General features: G+C 46.1%; 3 protein-coding genes across 3 annotated transcripts; 1 reads left to right on the top strand and 2 right to left on the bottom strand.

The window, feature by feature from the left end:
* Positions 1–554: 554 nt before the first annotated feature.
* On the bottom strand, positions 555–6694 carry LOC135389864 (protein Wnt-4-like). Its single transcript, XM_064619895.1, has 3 exons — positions 6491–6694; positions 2183–2391; positions 555–2108 (listed from the first exon to the last, which is right to left on the bottom strand). The coding sequence occupies exons 1-3, from the start codon at positions 6553–6555 to the stop codon at positions 1420–1422; spliced, it is 963 nt and encodes a 320-aa protein (XP_064475965.1). The 5' UTR covers positions 6556–6694; the 3' UTR covers positions 555–1419.
* Positions 6695–7540: 846 nt separating this feature from the next.
* Positions 7541–14798, bottom strand: LOC135388020 (suppressor of tumorigenicity 7 protein homolog). Its single transcript, XM_064617296.1, has 10 exons — positions 14611–14798; positions 14032–14114; positions 13829–13958; positions 12142–12336; positions 11439–11517; positions 11305–11359; positions 10996–11095; positions 9543–9640; positions 9352–9466; positions 7541–9240 (listed from the first exon to the last, which is right to left on the bottom strand). The coding sequence occupies exons 1-10, from the start codon at positions 14612–14614 to the stop codon at positions 8585–8587; spliced, it is 1515 nt and encodes a 504-aa protein (XP_064473366.1). The 5' UTR covers positions 14615–14798; the 3' UTR covers positions 7541–8584.
* A 1147-nt stretch (positions 14799–15945) lies between these two features.
* On the top strand, positions 15946–18362 carry LOC135388019 (RNA-binding protein spenito-like). Its single transcript, XM_064617295.1, has one exon. It carries the CDS (start codon positions 16064–16066, stop codon positions 17954–17956), a length of 1893 nt encoding a protein of 630 aa, XP_064473365.1. The 5' UTR covers positions 15946–16063; the 3' UTR covers positions 17957–18362.
* Positions 18363–20394: the final 2032 nt, after the last annotated feature.

Here is a 20394-nt window from a genome sequence, read left to right as displayed (position 1 = left end):
GTCCAGGAACCTAGCTCAACCTGCTGCCATTCGTTCATTTCAACTTTTTTTTGTGTGTGTGTGTGTGTCTCACTTCTTTTCTTTTGTCTCTCTCTTCTTCTTCTTTTTTGCGATGGTATGTAGCCCAGCTATTTCAGTGTCAGTATATATTAACTGCCACACTAAATTTTAGCGTCAATTTTGCGTTTTTCTGATCATACACTCAAATTGGAAAGCTTGTGCCATAGCGAAAAGCCAGGAAGGGAGGAGCGGGGGGGGGGGGGGGGGGGACGCGATATCATATTTTATATGGGATTTTGAGGGCAACATAGGTTGGGAAGCACTGACCTACACAATAAGCTGTGTGTGAAGAGGATGTATTTCTGTGGAATGTTATATTTGTCCAAAAGCGTTAAATGAAAAACAAACAATCACGAAACCGCCATGTCACCAAAAACAGTGATAAGAAGCAGCACCTCCAAACAACTGCCATCGCTTACTTTGAAATCCAAATATCAAAACAGTTCTGCGTCATTACGGACGAGACCCAATATACAAATCAGTTGTTCGTCACATATATACATTTATTGAAATATAATACATTCTGCAGTGTTTTCTAACTTTGTATTACAGAAGGGATGAGATCTGGTCTTCCCAATGGAAGTGCATCTCTCAATCAAGCCAATTTCACAGAGTTAGAACTTGTGAACTTGTTGACTTCAACGCACACACCGCGAAAGTCTGACCGCGAATAAATTTGAGACGAACGCACAAACTACCGGATATATGTTTGCAGACGACATCGTCGCTGTCGTGTGACGCGCATGCCCACATCACCTCCTTCACTTCGCTAGAATCCAATAACTCCAACCACGCAATCACAACGCAGCAAGTGACCGTCCGCAACCGTCCCAGATATTTGCGTAAAAAAAATAATACCAAAAAAAAGGAAGCTAGTTTCGCGAAAATTTTTGAATGAAAAAGTCTGTCGTCTGCTAACTCTGCGCGTCTGCAAGAGAGTCGTCTGCTGTAGTGACGAGCGGAGTCCTTTGTAGCGGAAAACAGCGAACTGCTCATCCAACGCGATTTTTACGCTTCCGCGGGCTTTTCAAGCTCCAATCGAGCTGTCACTCACAGCTGACGCCCGAAGATTTTCGCGCAGAAGAGCATCGCCTTCCTTCCTCGACCCTCTGCGTGTTCTCCGAACGGATGAGGCGCAATAAAGTTGGTGCGAGATAATGATTAAAGGATACGTCCACCGAGTGATATGATGTACCAAAATGTATATACACAGCATTGCCTCATGACGTATATACACGGCAGTTGATGAAGTAAGATGAGATACCGCAGACAAGGTGGTGTGAATTGAAATGGAGAAAGTGTCAGGCTTCGTTATGTAAGAGATCGTTCATGTTTTAAAACCCGCCTTCTTGAGTCGCTTCATTTACATGCATACTGTTCGAACCTCGTTTCGCACGACTTGCACGTGACGTAACAACACCAATGAAACTTACAGTGACACCTCTCTCGCTTCTTTACAACTTTAGTTTCATATCCGCGCCCGCAACAGAGCCTCTTGCACCCCTCGGGTGCGGTGCAAATTCTACCCCTTGTTCCCAACACCCCGAGTCTCGCGTTCGGTTCGCAGAAGTCCGGCGAAGCCCTCAGGTGCACCAAACCGTCCCGCCGCAACCGGTTCGGTCTGGTTTTAACCGGAATCGACCGCCAATACTTCACCTTCAGCGCACGCGCTACCACATGCAGTGGTGGCGCCTGCCGCCAGCACGTGCGCAGTTCGCAGGAGCCCGAGACGCCGTGACAACGACAACGCATGCGAACGCGAGCCGACAGGGCGATTCGCCCAGCCCGAAGGTTGTGGAGGTTGACGGTCGCGCGAGGATCGGACCGTCTTTTTCGCCGTTCGGGGGCATCGGCGAATTGTCGAGCAAGTTGCACGCCGAAACGGACGTTGTCGGAGCACCCGCCCCACTTCCAAGACCGCGGCGGCGATGGTCGCCGTGCTGGTTCGCAGCTGCATTCTGAGAGGTGACCAGAAGCGCAGGCAACAGCGACGGCGTGGGCTACGGCAGCGCTGTGGACGGCGTAGATGAACGCGGTCTCCGGACTTCCTGGAAGAGAACTGGGCCGGTCAGTAAAAGATGCCACTGCTAAGGCTCACAAAAATGAAAAGTGTGAGGATTACCCCTTGTGAGCATTTGCGTGAACCCTTGTAGGGAGCAGTTCCAAGGGTCGTATCTGAACAGCTTCTGGCATTCGGCGAGTGCCCGTCGATTTCCTTCGGCGACAGCTTGAAGAGCTCCTGGACGTTCTTCGCAGAGGCGTCGCTGAGAGCCGACGAGGCCCAGCGATTCGCACTCCAAATTTGGCGCAGTAGCCACTGTGCCCAGGAACCTGCGGCGAGCAAGGCACAGGAAAACGTGGTTAAGAGATAAGATAAAAGAGTAGAAAGCGCAGCCTTGTATGACGTCAACCACTGCGTTCGCGGGAAATTTAGAGGTGCCTAAAACACTCTGATTTCATGAATATGTAACAAGAAGCACGATAATATAAATATAATAAAATATAATTATATATATAATATATATATATATATAATGATATTATAATGATATATAATGATAATTATATATATAAAAAGAGGGAACACAGAATTTTCGAAATTATCTTCGATATTCAACGGCACTGTCAAGTAGGCTTTTCCTGCATAGTTTCCTGTTATGCAGGCAAAACACGCTTTACAGGGTACGGAAGAGGAACAATTTCTATTGATGATGGTGAATGAGTGGGGGAGTTTTATCGGTACACGAGGTACTCTATGATATTGTTCGTGGTAATTTGACGAAGATATAATGATAAGACTCACAGTGAGTATCGAATCCCTACATTATGCAGAGAGATAAGTGGTGCTTTTAAGGCAAGGCGTTGGTCGGCTCGATTTCGCGTATAACAAAGAACACACTGATAGCCAAGTCTGAGAGAGCTGACAAAAGAAAGAAAAAAGGCCTAACCATGCTTCTTGTGCACTATGACGCCACTGACCACCTCATCAAGGCTATTTGCCTAGTAACCACAGCCCACACTGATCATAGCTTATGTCAACGACCAACCTCAATCTGAGAGCAAACATTTTCCTGTCAGATCCCCCCGTTTCTACAACTTTCGCACGCATCGATCTCCCCTTGCTCTAGAGGTAGAGAGAGAGAGAGAGAGAGCACACTACCGAAAACTGTCAGCGGCCGCCGCGAGGCGTCGCTCTCTTCGCGGCGTCTATTTTAAAGCGCCCGTTTCACCTGAGTGTTGGAGGGTTAAAGCGGAAATGATACGGTCGCGGAAGCGGAAATTAAATCCGCCGCGCCGACCTTATCGGCGCTCCACGCTCGAGCGAACGCTCTACTAGACAGCTGATTAGAGAAACATCCCTGCTTTTAAACGGAGGCTTACAACAGGTCTATCTTGTTTAGTTTATTTTTTTCTTATGCACCGTTAATGGGGTTGAGGGACGAAGAAAGTTTTAATAGCTGTCGTTCGTGTTTCAGGCACTTTTGTTTAAACGTAAGAGAGGGTGGTGTTTGACGAGTGGTGCTTTTACCGTCTATAGCCCACAGAATGTCGTTTTGTATGAAGTCTGTTGTGGAAACTTGTTATGAAACTAACTTATTTACGAATTTATTTGTGTACCAGATAACGGAGTTGTTGGTGACTCCCCACCCTTCCCTATATTTATTCACCGAGAGACAATACAGTGTTTGAAATGTTGTATATATAAACAATTTCTACGGGTCATACTTACGTTTGACTAAACTTATTTTCATAGTTAAATGTAATAAGAATATACTGTAATGTTCTCCTTCACTTACCCACTTTATCTCGCTAATTACCCTAACATTCCTAATTAACCTTCCTATACAGACTATTACAACAACAAAAACTTCCTGAAAACGAAAGCTATACAACTACGATGTAGAGCTGAAAACGAATTAATATATATATATATATATATATATATATATATATATAGTGTGAGGTAAAAGGATTATCAAACGGCCACGAAGTTTTACAGAAGTTAAAAAAAAAGACGCGGAAACAGATTTTAGGGAAGTTACAAACTCTAGTTTATTACATAGGGAGACGTTAAAAAGTAAAATGGGCGAGGGGTCGACGTTTCGACAGTGGCACTGTCTTGACGACGAAGACGAAGACAGTGCCACTGTCAAAACGTCGAACCCTTGCCCATTTTACTTTTTAACGTCTCCCTATGTAATAAACTAGTGTTTGTAACTTCCCTAAAATCTGTTTCCGCGTCTATATATATATATATATATATATATATATATATATATATATATAACTACACTAGTAGTTAGTAGAATACAATAAAAGGTTATGGTACACCTAATAAAGGACCACGTCGAACGTTCTAGACGGCCTTGATAGTATACAAAAAAATATAGACTGTATACTAAGAGAAAATGTAGCACGAAACAATCCCATTACATTATACGCAATCCCTGTTTACTTCCTACAATTTTCCGAGAACTTCAAAACTGATAAAAGCGCCTCAGGCTGCCCCAACGGGTTATTTACTCTAAACGCCGTCAAAGAATCAATCGTTCCGGGTAATCCGACGGGATCCATCGATTGAGGATTTCCAGGAGAGTGTAAGGTTTCTCGTAAGCCTGAGGCCAAACAATGAGGTACGTGTACGCCGGACTTAGAAGCATAATCCAAGGTGCGTCCAAGCAGATCACGATAAAGCAGCTTGGCGAATAGCGTTGGTGAAGTCGTGATCATGTCGTACCTATAATCGAAAGTGTTTCGTAACTGGTAATGTAATGTATACTCCATCACTAACATTTACGTGGTGTGTGTGTAACGTAACAATTATTCGTAACAACTGCTTTCTCCCTACCCTACACATAAAGCACGCCAAAAAGATATAGGCCCGGTTTCACCAACGTTGGTTAACTTTGAACCGAGTTCAAGGGTTGTTAAAACTTGAAGTGAACACTAAATTCATTTTTTACAAAATTTTGTTGGCGACACGATGAATGTTTCAGTGACAATAACTCCCTTTAATGAAGCAGAGTTCAGCGTTGAATTCAAGTTAAGGGACCGTTGATCCCGGTTCAAATGTTAATCGGCGTTGGTGAAACCGGGCTATAGGAAACACATAGAAAAAGTAAACTATAGTACGCACAGTCAACGATATTCTGTATACCCTGACGTTCTCATCGCCTGTTGAGGGGACTTAACACACTGTTTCGTCTCGACCACGTCATTGGAAAATTTATAATCTCGTTTTTTTTTTCTCTCTCTCTCTCTCACTATATTTTTACGCCCGGACGTACTAGGGTTTGACACCCACCTGTAGCATATGGTTACAACTTTGTTCAAAATACATGTAAAGTAATTGTGACAGCGCCACCACCCTGCCAGGAAATATATCGGGGAAATAGAAGCGACAGAGCGTGAATGCCTGATAAATATACCACGGTGAGAATACGTTTTATCCGGATAGCCTGTGACGTGTATACAGTGTGCAGGGAAGAGGCGTCAAACGATAGAGCTTATCTATTTTGAAAATCTCCATCTACCAACAAATCCATTCGACGCGTGTAAAGATGGAGAAACGCTTGAACGGATGGGTACAGCTAGGAGTAAACTTCGTAGAGCGATGGTTATCTTGCCGCACGCGGTTTGCGGTTCACTGTTCTCGATAGCGATTGCCCCACACGAAACGTGAAGCACACACGCACAAAACAATTAAGTGACGTACCTGTAATGGAACACACAGTTTTATCGTTCTAGAAATATATTTCGAAAGCGCGCCATGCATGGTCGCCCTACAAGTATCCAACATATAAACGTCACGAATATTTTTGCGCCTTCTGGGGTATCTTCTGCATAAGTGTACATTCATGGATAACAGATTGATTTCATTTCATCATGAAATGACAGGGGCGAGTTTACTAATTCCCTAGCTATAACTGTTGCTATGGGACCGCTCGAAGGCAGCTGTTATAGCAAGACGCGACACTAACTGTTAAGTACCTCACGAGAGCTTCGGAAGCAGACGACAGAACTGTCGTCTGCATTGTCGAAGTTATTTGCAGAAAGCCGTCCTGTCCGAAACAGCTGTGAAGTCCGTATCCGAACTTTTGTCTGAGGAAGTTGCATGCTCGTGGACCAATGAAACAAAATAGTTTTCGATTCTTCGTCTTCTAGTAACACATATCATATCCAATCCTTAAGAAGAAAGATAATTAGAAAGCATGCATAAATTAGATCAAACCACATTCGGAATGCCATGTCCTTACCTAGCTATATTAACCACACTGTGTTACTACCTCTTTCTAACGTGACTGTTCATTCGTTTCTTTGTGAGCTGGACTTTCTCATTGTACCTTGAACATTTGTTGTCAAATGAGTTAATTTCGTGTTCGCGCGTCTTTTATACTCGAAAAACCTCGAACCACACATGCTTACTTACATCCAATTGGCTCTCACCCGCGCCGTTGCACAACAAATGAGCACCCAAAGTACGACGACAGACATTTTCAACTATTCCGTAACCACGCAGCAAAAATCATCAAAAGGCGGTCAACTCCAAGCGCTGGAGCTGAAACTTCGACTGATCCCCATGTTGGAGGGGCGTCCGCCAATCACACGCCCTCCCCCCTCACTCTCTCTCTGCACGTGCGGTCCGCCAATCAAGAGCGACTGAGGCGCGAGGTTCGAGTTCTCCCCCCTTCCCCACAAGCGTGCGACAAACGCGAGCGCGGGGTTGTAATCCGAAAAATGCCTGATATTGCTCAAGGAGATAACTGTTACACTTTTCTTTTTTGATTGCGTGTGCTTTCACTGGTGCATTGTGTTACGGATGACTCAAAGTTTTCGTCACTATTATCGAAGTCAGATTATATAATTGATGGGTATTGCAATCGCACGACTCGGAGCTGTCATAAAAGAGGCGGTTGCAAAATCTGGGAAGTACAAAAGAAATGGGATGGGGGAATAGAAAAAGGGGTTACAGGAGAGCATGGGTTGGATAAATTTACATCATTACTCATGTCTTTTATTTTTTAGATTCCGTGTTAGTGCCGCGAAGCAACTCTGGCTATGAGTGGTGTACAGACGTAGACAGATGGAGAGAGGACAGCAGGAAGGAGTGGCGGACAGGGGGATCAGTATGCATCCTGGGCCAACTTCAGGGGGAACTGGGCCGACATTCGTCTGGAAAGTCTTCGGAAAACCAGGGGGAAACCTCAGACAGCACAGTCGGTGACAGGATTCGAACCCGTGTTACCTCCCAGTCTCGGCGTGGAAATTTACTCATCTCTAAACTGATTGTAACCGTCATAAGATTAGCTATGATAGTGATGTCTACAGTTTTGTTTCGGATTGGAGTAAAACGTTCAACACAAAGGAAATACCATCAGTTGTAGTGTGTTGTGTAGTGTGTGCATTATATTTTAAAGAACGCAACCTGAACATCAGACATCAAAGAACATCAAAGAACACCAGAACATCAAAGAACCACGTCCGACAGCATGTGTCATGTGCTGGATCACATTTATTTCGGCTGCTTGGCATCATTGTGGCAACATAGGGGTGGCAAGGCTCGACAGTGAAGTCACCTTGCACAATAAGGTCACCCTTGGAAAGAGTTGCGCTACCCTGTCACAAGAAAATAAATACTAACTACTGGACGCACAACGCAATGAAGCAACTCGACACTGAAAACATGTCCTCAAGTACAGTGCTGAAACGTTGCAAGTGGAACACATTGTCGATTTGTTACAAACGCCTTCGTTAAACGTGTCGGTGCCAAGATTTTGTCAAACGATCTCCTAGGTCAGCAAAATGTCAACTCAACGAAGTACTTCTTCAAAAGTCAAAATATACTGTTAAAATTTGTGCGCCATATTTTAACCTCGTTGATCGATTCCCCATCGATCCTTATACTAGCTGTCCGTAAACCTTGAGGATGATCTACTGTAGCACTACAAGTGTGCAGTATATCAACTATGCCAAAGACTTTGGACATTTTCAATGGGGATACTTTCCTACTTGTCAGTAAGCAACAAGTTCAATAGGTCATAAATAGGCAGTGCATATCCGAAGGTCAGACAGAATGCACTGGTGTCCTATTACAGGAACTTCAGTACGAAGCCTTACCAAGAAGACGGAACACTCAATGTATGGCAGGGGACTGCATGAAAAATAAATAGTACTTATTCTTTGTACTTAAAAACAAGCGTGGCACTTTATGCTATAGTAAAACTTTCTGAATTTCAGTAAAGGTTGACTATACAACGTATGAGCATTTTTCCCGTGTGCATTCACAGCGTCTCGCACAACACCCACTCACTTCAAGAACAAGACCGTCCCTACGGAACATCAAGGAAGTGACACATCTCAAAAAGATCTGATCACATTGTCACATCGTAGTGTTCACAAAGTGCCAAAGAAAACAAAAATAATAATAATAAAATGGGGAAAATACAATGAGATGAGGTGATAATACACTGACGACAACACGCGCGAAAGACAGTGAAGCCCTCCCTCCCGACGATGCAGGTCCTCAGATCCTGGACAACTGTTGGAGCAAGCTCGAGGGCAGGAGCGCTTCCAGCTTGTCCACGACGTAACCGACGGGAAGGGCCAGCCACGACAGCAGCGTGCGCGCCGCCACTCCGACGGGTTCCGGATACTGATGGGTGAGCAGCGCGAGCAACGCCGTCAGCGAGCACAGACCCGCCGTGAAGAGGATGAAGAACGGCAGCTCCTTCTTCGGATAGACGGAGACCTCGTGGAACGGGGGCAAGAGCTCCCGGTCCGTCGCCTCGGTGCAGGTCGGATATGGGTAGAACAAGTGTCCCCGCTCCAGCGGATACGGAATGGCACGGAATGTTCCCTCCCACGACCAGTGGAGCAACGCGAGGGCGCCCTCGACCCGCTTCCAGTGGGCCAGGTGGAAGAAGGAGTATGCGACGGCCTCCGAGTCGCCCCTTTTGAGGAGGTGCTCCGGGGGCATGATGAGGCTCTTGGCTTCGAGGAGGTACTTGGGAACGTGCGGGTTGAACTCGACGGCACGGTGGATGGCCTCGACAGCAGAGAGTTCGGACGCGGTGAGGCCGCGTCGCGCCGCGGTGTCGGGAGAGAACTTGTCGCCGACCCCTCGGGCTTTGAGGAGGGCGGCGGTGTAGCAGATGGTTGCGGATTTTGGCAAGTTGATGTCTGCGCATCAAAAGAACAAACGTTTATTGCGCAAACAGCCACCAGGTGTACAGCTTTACTGAGCTTAAGCTTTTTAAGCTTTACTCTGCTTACGACATCTCGAGGGCTTACCGTCGTACTTTGCCAGTACCGCCTGGACGTCGGCGTACGCCTGCAGTTCCAGCAGGGCTTCTATCAGGTTCTCGTGAATGTTGAAGAGATTCATCATGGGGAATTCCTTAATCAACTGCTTCGTGAAATAGGGGAACGCATTAAATACAACTCATCTTCAACAGACATCAAGAAGGGGCTTCGACACTCACATCGCGCATCATCTTTACTGCTTCCCGCACTTTGCCCAGCTTGCGTGCGCACATGGCCAGCCTGCGCCGCACGTAAACCAGCACGTTCGAGTCTCGCCCTGCGCAAGACACAGATTAGACACCTCGTAGAAAGATTGCCTCACGCAAAGGTAAGGGCAGGCTTATCAGATGGTGTTATGATTATGTGAGCGATGCAGCGGTCCCTTTTGTTACAGGGGTCCCTTCCTACATTTTGAAAAATCACATAAAAGTATATGTGCTTTAGTGTTATAAACATGCGCATCAAAGTCCTGCGGTGCTGCGATTCTGCGTTCAGAAGTTAATGCACACTGCGACAGAGTCTTTCCCTTCATAGTCCTCGAAAAGATAATGTGCATTAGTGTTCAACTTGTGTTGGTAGTACCTCCCTATGGGTATGTGCAAAGTGTGTCCGTTCCCATGACAACTGACTGCTCCTCCTTTGGCTACTTGTCAGTTTGGCACTGGATCATCATGACCAGGTCCAAATCCTGAAAAGTTGCCAACTCGTCATGAGAAAGCAGCCAAAGGTAGCCAATTTTCCTTGTACGTACTACGTAGCCAATTCTATAACCGGTGCTGGCATCCTTGTATATTGAATGACGGCCTCTTTCAAGAGTGCTAAAACGCCAGCAGACAGACAAAACAGTCTGAAGGACATCGTACCGACTGAGGGAAGGCCGAATGTCAAGGGAATCAGGAATGCGTACTTTGGCATCATGTGGTGCACGGTGAAAACTATCCCAAATGTAGTCTCAAGTGTAGTGTGAAGAAGTATCCACAAAGGTAGCCAGAAAATAGTCAATTGTCCAAATTTTACATTGTCCAAATTTTACATTGTCCAAATTTCGGCATCACGACAGTCAGAAAGTAGCCAATTTGGAGCGAAGTAGCCAAATCTGGCAACCCTGTCTGTCAATTGAGGTCTCTGAGGGTGCACTTTTGGTGAACATTATTACAAGTACAGAACAAATAGTATGTTACATATTGAATATATGAGACACAGCGCTACAAACAGCACAACATGCCCAGGTGGCTTCAGAGCACCCCTCAACCCCTTTGACATCCTTAAATCATGCTTACTATTAGAGCCTGAAGTTTTAGGGTTTAACCCGATTCTTCCCTTAATTTGCACCCCGAATTGAAGGTTGCCTGTTTAGGGCGAAACCCGATTTTTACCAGGCAAATTGCACTCAATGAGACGTCTGTAGGAATGCACACTAACTTGCTTGGCAGCAAATGCAGTTACATCACCGTTTGTACCGAACTAGTACAGTTACTTTGAGTAACCGAGCCCGATTTCTCCTCGAATTTAGCGTACTGGATGTTTTTTCACCCGAATTCGCATGAATTTGGAGCACGTGTTTATTTACCAGATTTTTAACCCCCCGAATTTAGAAAAACATATTTCCCGAAAACTTCAGGCTCTACTTACTATGCAGGGATTCCTGGTATGAGCCTTGGTGTTGCATCTGTTGGCTCTTCCTATGATTGGCCTCTGCAAATTTGAGCGCCTGCTTGAACAACTTCTCCGCCTGAAAGTTCACCAGACGGGGATATTGATTACGATCAGCGAAAACATAAAATTCCTGAATTTTTTTTCCTGTTATATTAGGTACCTGCTGCAAGCCACACCACCCTCTTTTACTGTTCTTGGCTCTAATATTCTAATCTAATCTAATCTTGGCTCTAATTTACTCTCAACTATCTTAGAACGGATCAGTAAAACTTTCCAAGCACGTACCTCTAACACTCCGGGTGCTTCTTCTTCTGCTAATAAGATGTACGCTGTAACACATCTGCAGGAGAAGATTTCTTTAAAACTTTTGTACGTTTCATTTACGTGTGATGGTGATCGTGAATGACAACGGGCCTTACTCAGAATTCTTTTCCAATGCGTCGCGAGCATATTTTACTCTTGTCTTCGGATCTCTCTCTCTCCAAGCCATCTGCATCACTGTAAAATGAGATGCAAGTTAATTAAACTTCTATCGCATATTTTGCACATTCACGCCTGCCTGCATATTTGGTATCTTTATGTCTTGAGCGTGTTACAATGGGCTTTATATGGGTGATGGTTAGTGTTACATAAGGGAGCGTATATTTTGAATAAATAAGCCTGCATATTTTGCAAGGCTAACCTCTAACTAACTTCTTACCAATAGGGAACCATAGCTTTGGAACCATATCAAATCCAATATACGTACTGCGTTTGAAAGAGACGTTTCTTTGACTCGAAATTCAAATACAGAATTATATGTTCGATTCGGAATTGGAATGAAACAAACAACTATTCGCTTCTATATTCAAGAAAGCTGAGTATTCGCACAGCCCTGCTTAGCTCCAAATATGTACTCACACAAAATATGCCCAATTAATTACATTATATGATAAAAGATGAGTCACTGAAAAGGTTAGCCACCTGTAGCCTTCCCAGTGACTTGAATCTTTCATAGTTAATTTCTTAGGCAACTTGAGGCCTTGTATGTGATTATCCCTTCTATGTTGTTCCAGCCTCAGAACATCAGTTCTCTCATAATTACATTATATCTTTCACGTAAACATAGCACATACTCCGAACCTTCACAATCGGGCCGCCCGGTGTCTGCCTCGCACGTGAACAACGTTTGATGATCTTGTGCGGATAAGTTCATGTCGTAGAAGGTGAGGGGCTCACGCCCCGTAGCTGCCAGGAAGCGAGAGTATTCCGCACCGCGGAGGAGACTCAGCGGATTTCGCCACACTTTGCACTCTGATGCCGACGTCGGCGGTGATGCTAGAAAATGCGACAAACACTAAGTATACGGCAAAACAGCCTATGTGATCCATAACAAAAATATCTATATGAAGCACAACAAGAAGCAGACCAGCTCGTTGCATTCTAACCGTTCTTTTTCAGTGTCAGAGTGGAATTAGTTTTCTGTTGATGCTCTCACGAATGCATCATGTTTTTATTCTGCAATGTTGCTTATAGGAAGGGCAGGGACTATTTTGTTCCAAGAGATGTCGGGGGGAAAACCTTTGCACACTTTATTCATATTTTCTCCGTTAATTTGTGTAAAAATAGATTAATTTTTCAATGACCAGCGAAGCAACCTGAATCACACATACATTTTCAATATACGAGGAGTGTTCAAGTCAAACCGGGACTTTTCATTTTTCGCAAAAGTAAAATGAACTTACAGACGAGAAATTTGTTTTATTTTTCAACGTAATCTCCAGCTGCACTAATGCACTTGTCCAGGCGTTTCACGAGGGCTTGGATGCCAGTAGTGTAGAACTGTTTACTGGCGCGTAGCAGCCATGATCGGCTCGAAGAGATGGAAATCGCTGGGGACGAGGTCTGGACTGTAAGGGGGATGTGGCAGCAACTCTCAGCAAAGTTCCTGTAAGGTGCCGTGTCGTGAGATGCGCGGTATGCGGGCGTGCATTGTCCTGTGGGAGGACGACTTCTTTGGTGATGAGGCCCGGACGCTTTTGCTTCAACGCCTTATGCACATCCCTGAGAACCTTGCAGTAATATGCACTATTGATCGCACTATATGCACTATTGATATTGAGACATGTTATCCGTCGGTCCTTGAGGATCACGCGCTCCACAAGTTGGATGTTCTCAGGAACTCTGACACTGTGCTCTGAGGCTCCCCGGCCGGGATCGTCCTGCACTGATGTACGGCCGTCTCGGAAGCGTTTGCACCACTCAAACGCTTTGCTGCGGCTAAGTGTATTGTGGTCGTACTGAGCCTGATGTCTTCTGTGAATTTCAGATGACTTTACGTCGTCATTCACGAGGAACTTCGTGACAATTCGCTGTTCGATGTGCGCGCTCACCTCGTTGTTGGCCATCTTGTCCAGCACGTGTCTTCTGTTTTGCACAAACTTTGGACCACCACGAAAGTCCCGGTTTGACTTGAACACCTCTCGCATATGCAGACTTCTTTTTATCAGAAACATTTTGAAATCAACTTTGTCTGCCGACAACTTTGCAACCCAACAAGACATCGTGTAGCAACAAGCTCCTCCGTTAAATCTTCCTTTGTCTGTTTGTAACAACATGTGTCATGTTCTAAGAAAATCATGTGAGAAATATCGGTGTCCGACTCCATTCTTAACTGAAATGACGAGCAGCAAGATCCAGCCTTAATCTACTTCTGCGTGGATATGCCTTTTTTCCCAATCTCAGTGGACTACCAATGTTGCCACATCATTCGCCGTTCACCGAGCTCAAGAACGAGGGTCGTAAAAAAAACAGTGTAAGAGCGAGCAACCTTGTGGAGGCGGAGGTTCCGCTTCATCTCCATTGCCACCGTTTCCTCCGAGCCACGGGGAGAGATGGTTGAGGGACACCTGCTCGATGAAAGAGGTTCCGTACTTGCGGAAGTACCACCACTCGAAGATCTACAGAGAAGAGAAAAAGAGACGAACATCTCAGTGTTACGCGACGTATACAAGGGAAGTCTGACAAACTCACGAGGATTAAGCCCGAGATGAGTGACGATGTTCCGGTGAGAGCAACGTAGAATTTGGGGGTCAGCGTGTTGAGGAAGACGGAGGCTGTGGTAGAGGTGTGCGAGAGAGAGAGTAATTTTATAAGCATCAGAACACATACGAACACACTCAAGACAGAACACGTTTTTAACAGCATATCTGCTGGCTTTTTCGGGCTCTTTTGTCATTTCTGACAAGTATCTTGAGGGTGTTGTTATCTGGGTCCCGAAATTTGGGATTCCCTTTAAACCGTCAATTTCAGCCGCGAAGGATTTATAGAAATTCCCAACCAGATGCTTAGAATTTGACGAAAAATAAAAAAGAAAGACCCGTTATAATTATTTGTTATTCAGAAGGAGGTGCAAATGCGACTTTCTCACCAAGACAGAATGCTTACCGGTTAGTCAGCATTATATCATAGCAAATTAAAATACGGGCTTTTGTGGTTAACGTAAGGCGCTCCAATGTGCTTCGTACACTGTAACGCTAAAAGGCGCATGACAACTGACTGACGACTACCCATTCTGGCAGCCGGTTTCTGCAAAGGTATTGCCGCGCTTACCCATGGCGTGGATATCAACTGGAAGAGTTTTAACAGATGAGTCTTTTGATCGGCGCAAATATCTGTGCACAATATGATAAATTTGCGAAGTGTTCAGGCTACATAAACCAAAACTCTATTGGTGAAAACGGAGAAAAGCATCTCCAAATTCCGCCATGTCGCTCTGGCGATCGCGATTGCTCCGAACAGCTGATGTGGCTCGCGTTGACAGACGTAATCGAATCCGTGCCGCATTTGCCGGCAGACGACAGTGAATTGCGATATTTTCATTCTTGCAATGAAAAGACGCAGGGCGCAACGTAAACATGTCATTTTGGTGGTAATGTAGCGAAAAAGAACTTTCGGAACAGAGATGTTCTGCGAATTATTTCTGGTTTAAAGCTGGTTTATGTCTTATGGTTTCGCTTTTGGTTTTTTGAAACATCCCAAACACGGAACATTGCGTTCTGAATGTGTGTTGTTTGTGGGAGATTTGTTCATTATGCGCCACATATATAAGAATGGGAACACGAAACGTGTATCTGTTGCGCGATCCACGATAAACTAGTGTATGCGTGGTCAGCGAATGCATGAATATATTTCATGAAATAAGTAATGAACGAAGAGCATTCGCGCAGCAATTCCCGCTTCGCCGGCATTCCCGCCACAACCAGACCCTCCCACCGAGGAATATTCCACATGTCGTTCCCATTTCCTTGTGAAAAAGCCGGCCGTCCTAAAATTCCCCAGGATAGGGAATATTTTCGCGATGGAAAATTCTAGCCTCCTTGATTTTATAACCAGCGGTCTCTTTTTTTCGTTATAGATGGCTCGTTTAAAATCAATCGGACAGCAACAAACCGACTGTTGTCTGTAATGAAGCTATCTATCATTTGAATTTTGAAATGCAGGAATTCGCAATGTCGCTGTAGTACCTAGAGTACCATTTGCTATGCGCTGTTTACACAAAGGGGATTTTCATACACAAAAAAGGAAGTCGTGCATGCAACAGTACGAGATGTGATGAACCGAAACGTGAACAAAAATATGCGCTGCGATTACCGCATACAACGTCGTTTTAAATGATCTGCTACAAAAATGCCGCATACATCTTTCTCCTCCCTCATTCCCTTTCATATCGTGGTCTACCTGTCCTCCAACTTGTTAACATCCGAGAAGAAAACTAGTTCCTCACCCTTTCTATATTTCAAGTCGAAATAGCTTCGATGGTGCTGAAATATTGCATCGACATGTTTGTAATTTTAATTTTGAAGTCAGTTTTTAAACCGTAAAAATTTTTTTGCTAACCTATGCCAATGCCTATGCCTTTGACGCGGAGCAACACGCTATCTTTGTTTATCGATCCACAGTTAACCAAAATGGCGTTTCGTGCTGTTTGCATGTCTCAGTGAACCCACGCTATCTGCGATTTGTGCGCAGTCCCAGTAACTTGTTGTGTTTGTGTTGACGTATTATGCGAAGACTACAGGACCGGGATTCTCCTGGCAAAAGTAAGCGTTCTCGAACTCCCATGCCTCGCTACGACGACAGCCCCCGGGATCGTGGCACGCCAGACCGCCGAGATAGGCGAGGCGGCTCCAACAAGTCCCCAAGTGATCACCGGCGGCGGAATCGCGACCTCTCTGCTGATCGTGGTGGTATGTCGGGCTTTGACGATTATCGAATGAAAGTGGATCGCAGTCCTCCGTACAACGGTTACAAAGTGTTGTGCCTGTCGAATCTTAACCACAAAGTGTCCGACGTGGTGCTGCGAGATACGTTACAAGACCAGTTCAGTCGGTATGGCGATGTGTCCGTTAAAGTTGTTCATGAAGGCACAGATCGTGTAGCTTACGTGTATTTTCGGACGTACGAAGAGGCAAAAGAAGCCAGACATGCAAAAGCTCGCATGATTTTGTTCGATAAGCAAGTTCAGGTTGAACCTGTGTTACGTGTTCGGCAAAGAAGTTTGAGCCCCGAGTACCACCATCCTGTATCTCCGGGGGGTCGCCGTGGGATTCGTGGTGGAATTGACCGTGGTATAGATCGTGTTCCGTTAGATCCGAGACCGATAGATCGTGGAGGTCCTTATCCACGTTTCCGACGCGAAGAATCAAAGAAAGAGAAATTTCCCAACTATTTGCACCATGTAGCGCCCGAAGATGACGATAAGGCGACCCGGACCTTGTTTGTGGGCAATCTTGAAGTTACAATTTCAGAGGCCGACCTTCGGCGTATCTTTGAAAGGTACGGCGTGGTAGAAGATGTTGACGTGAAACGTCCGCCGCCCGGTCAAGGCAACGCCTATGCCTTCATCAAATTTCTGAACCTGGACATGGCCCATAGGGCTAAAGTTGAAATGTCGGGACAGTACATCGGAAAATTCCAGTGTAAAATCGGGTACGGAAAAGCCACGCCGTCCACTCGTATCTGGGTTGGTGGTTTGGGATCGTGGACGTCACTCGCGCACCTCGAGAGGGAATTTGACCGATTCGGAGCTATCAGAAAAATTGATTTTGTCAAGGGGGACAACCACGCCTACCTACAATATGACAGTATCGATGCCGCACAAGCAGCTTGCCAAGAAATGAGAGGATTCCCACTTGGCGGACCAGACAAGCGACTTCGGGTTGACTTCGCCGAACCAGATCCGTTTAGCTACTATCCGCCCGGCTATCCTCCTGAGCCGTACCGTGCACCTCCGCCTCCCGATTACATGGAACCTGGGTGGACGGCACCCCGTTACGAAGACCCTCCACGACGTTGGGAATCGTGGCCTCCCCCACCGCCCCCGACGTCAGGATCGTGGAGGCCTCGAACGCCGCCGAGTCCTCCGCCGCCATCGTCTTCGTCGTCTGCGAACAATTCTCAACCGACGACAGGGTCGAACAAGAAAGCAGACGGTGTGAGCGCAAAAACTGCAACGTCTTTGCAGGACATCGCTAAATCGTGCGCAGTCGCATGGCAGGGAACTCTCGTGCTGAAAAACACCGTTTTTCCGGCAAGAATGCTACACTGTTCCGGCGAGTCCGTCGACTCTCTTCTCGGCGACCAGAGCGCGCTGCGCATCACGCAACGTCTGCGACTCGACCCGCCGAAACTGGCGGACGTCGAAAGACGACTGGCACAGGGCTGTGCCATCCTGGTCGCCATGGCCGACCCGTCACAGCCATCGAGGCCGCTTCGAAACCTGGTGAGTTACCTGAAGCAGAAGGAGGCCGCGGGCGTCATTCCGCGCCCGCCGACGCGGGTCCTGTACGCGTTTCCCCCCTGCGACTTCGCCCTTCAAGTCCTGCGCCGAGCGTGTGCCAACATCGAGTCGGCGGAAGAAGATCACCTGGTCGTCGTGGTTGCGCCGTCTAATTGATGGACCTCGGTGTCGGTGTTATGTTGGTTCTCCCCTCCCACTTCCACATTGGTTTGTGTGATCATGCATGTTAAAAAAAAAAAAAGTGAAACACATTAAAGATGCGGCGATCTGCTTCTTCGTTGATGTGTGCATGTGTGGTTCCGTGTGTGCCTTGTTCATTTGGTGCGTGAAAAATCCGTGCGTGGGTGAAGTTTGCTGTTCTTTTTTAAAACACACAGTCAAAAGAGAGAGGTCTTTTAAAAAATGGTTTTGTGTGTGCATCTGGTTGTGTTCATCCGTCATGTGGTGCAATGAATCCTAGTGTCGGAGAAATGCTGTGCACGCCACGAGGTCTTTTCTCTTTTTTTTCTTTTCGAAGAGGCAAACACGTGTGATGGTTTTTTAAAGAGAGTTTTAAGTTCTGCTGTGAGGTGTCGTTCAGTTTTTAAAAAGTGTGTTTCTCGGAGAGGAGAAAACAGCATCTTAAGGGATGGAAAAATGCAGCACCGCACACTTCTCAGACAGCGTGCACCGACACAATGGGTTCTCATTCTCGAGTGGTTCTTGAGTTCTCGTGCACATGTTTTTGCGAGTATTGAGGTTCTTCGAACGGAAACAATTCCGCGGTGAAGGAGACTGGTTGAAGTGAGGCGACAAAGGTAAGTGTGTCGACGACGAACAGCACCGAGGAAGACTACCAGGAGGCTGCGTTATCAGATAAGTAACTCTCCCTCTTTGGTTAATAAAGTTGGAGAAACAACAGCTCGACCGAGTGGTTCCTTCATGTCCTTCGAGGGCAGGTAGCAGAAAAGGGTGAATCGAAATGTTTCAGGTTTCTAATGCAGATGGCCCCACACCAAATAGGTAAATTTTATTTGGTATTCTATAAGTTGCCTAAAAAGGCCACGGTGAGTATGAAGCGCCGCTTTCGAATGATTGATACTTGCTACTGAATAATGATACTTGGAGGTATTCAATAGTAGACCTCAAGGGATGTGACTTGATGCCAGTGGCTCATTTTCGATGGATGCAGATAATTGGCTTAAATATTATTTCTACCGTTAATAGGGGAGTATCCTGCCAATAGACACAATCAGTCATGCTTTTAAGGGCTCAACTGTCACCCTTACCCTGAGCATTGTTGTTCGCTTGGGGACAGTATTACTGAATGAATATTGAAGAAAAAAAAATCCCCATGGGTGTTACCAGGGTTTTTTCAGGGGGGGGGGGGAGGGGGCAAGCATGCAACCACCACTACCTCCATGACTGTGGTGAACTGGGCAAGTTTGTACAGATCCATTGTAAACTAGCACTGCAAAGAGGTCTGACGGGTCAAACACTAGATTTTCTGTTGTTGAAAGTCTAGCACAGTGTTTGTCTTCTCCCCTGTCAGTCCTCGTTGCAGTGCTAGTTTACTACGATGGCACCACTAACTCTCTTTCTGGAGCCGGACGTTGCGGACTGTGCAGACGCTCACATGTTCCTATTATGCCATCTGAGAATAATCATTACGACTAATGACTAAAGAGTGCACTATACAGTGAAACCTGCCTATCTTGGAGATCCGCGGTGCAGCCGAAGTGTGTCCTACATAGGGAGGTGTCCGAGTTACAGAATACGAGGGAAACAAAAAATGGAAAAGATCACAGCCGCGTTGCGAGAAATGTCCCCTTTCTTCAATTCATTGTCATTTGTGGTACCTGGAACCTCTCAACCCACTCTTCACTGATAATTATTACCGATTTTGGTAGATTCAATTCCGTGCAGATTCCACTCAATGGCATTACCTCTGGAGCTTTTCCAGCTTTTGGAGCGTCGAGCAGCGTACTGCTTGCCTGATAATTTAAACCCACTTGGAATTAAGCTCAAGGACTTATCTCTGAAGCCCACTTTTCATTGCCTTGGTGCAGTGCGCGTTCAAAGGCTCTAGACAAACCGAAGACAAGTGTTCGCACAAAGAATAGTTACAACGTAGACTGACAACACCCGTTTTTGGATTCGGGAAAAACAAACAACAAAGTGCTGAGACCAGTATAGGGAGGAAAAAAGGGCGAAAGTCAAGGGCACTGGCGCATTCTGGGTCTTTTTGGTGCAAAGATGAGCCGAGATTGAGGTAATTTGACCAGGGTTTTGTCCGACTTGGCAGGGAAAACCCTGTCCTACTTCCGAGATAGGGAGGTGTCCGACATAGAGAATTTCGTCTCCATGTAGTTTCAATGGGAGCCTGCCGGTGCAATGAAAGCTTGTCAGAGGTAGAGAGGTGTCCGACTTTGGAGGTTTTACTGTATTTCACAAGCGGCCTTGGCGCTCCGGGGAGGGGGGGAGGCACGGTCCCCCCTGCCCCCTTCTCGGTACACCCATGGGAAGCCCCTCGGTGCAGCCCTCTGTAGCTTTGCCAGTGCTCTGCAACGCAGCAGCATTGACAAAAGTAGTGTGCTCACAAAGATACAGTGAAA

Source organism: Ornithodoros turicata, chromosome 3 (assembly GCF_037126465.1).
Source record: "Ornithodoros turicata isolate Travis chromosome 3, ASM3712646v1, whole genome shotgun sequence".
NCBI lineage: Eukaryota > Metazoa > Arthropoda > Arachnida > Ixodida > Argasidae > Ornithodoros > Ornithodoros turicata.
This window is presented reverse-complemented; position numbering and strand designations above follow the sequence as displayed.

What these genes read in the sequence shown, in the direction of transcription:
- LOC135389864 (XM_064619895.1), bottom strand. Translation starts at nt 6,555, where the DNA reads ATGTCTGTCGTCGTACTTTGGGTGCTCATTTGTTGTGCAACGGCGCGG. An exon ending in CGGGTGAGAGCCAATTGGAT is followed by an intron (nt 2,392 to 6,490) that starts GTAAGTAAGCAT and finishes TGCTCGCCGCAG; the next exon opens with GTTCCTGGGCACAGTGGCTA. An exon ending in CACGCAAATGCTCACAAGGG is followed by an intron (nt 2,109 to 2,182) that starts GTAATCCTCACA and finishes GTTCTCTTCCAG; the next exon opens with GAAGTCCGGAGACCGCGTTC.
- LOC135388020 (XM_064617296.1), bottom strand. An exon ending in AAGCACCCGGAGTGTTAGAG is followed by an intron (nt 11,096 to 11,304) that starts GTACGTGCTTGG and finishes GTGAACTTTCAG; the next exon opens with GCGGAGAAGTTGTTCAAGCA. An exon ending in ATACCAGGAATCCCTGCATA is followed by an intron (nt 9,641 to 10,995) that starts GTAAGTAGAGCC and finishes TGTCTTGCGCAG; the next exon opens with GGCGAGACTCGAACGTGCTG.
- LOC135388019 (XM_064617295.1), top strand. Translation starts at nt 16,064, where the DNA reads ATGCGAAGACTACAGGACCGGGATTCTCCTGGCAAAAGTAAGCGTTCT.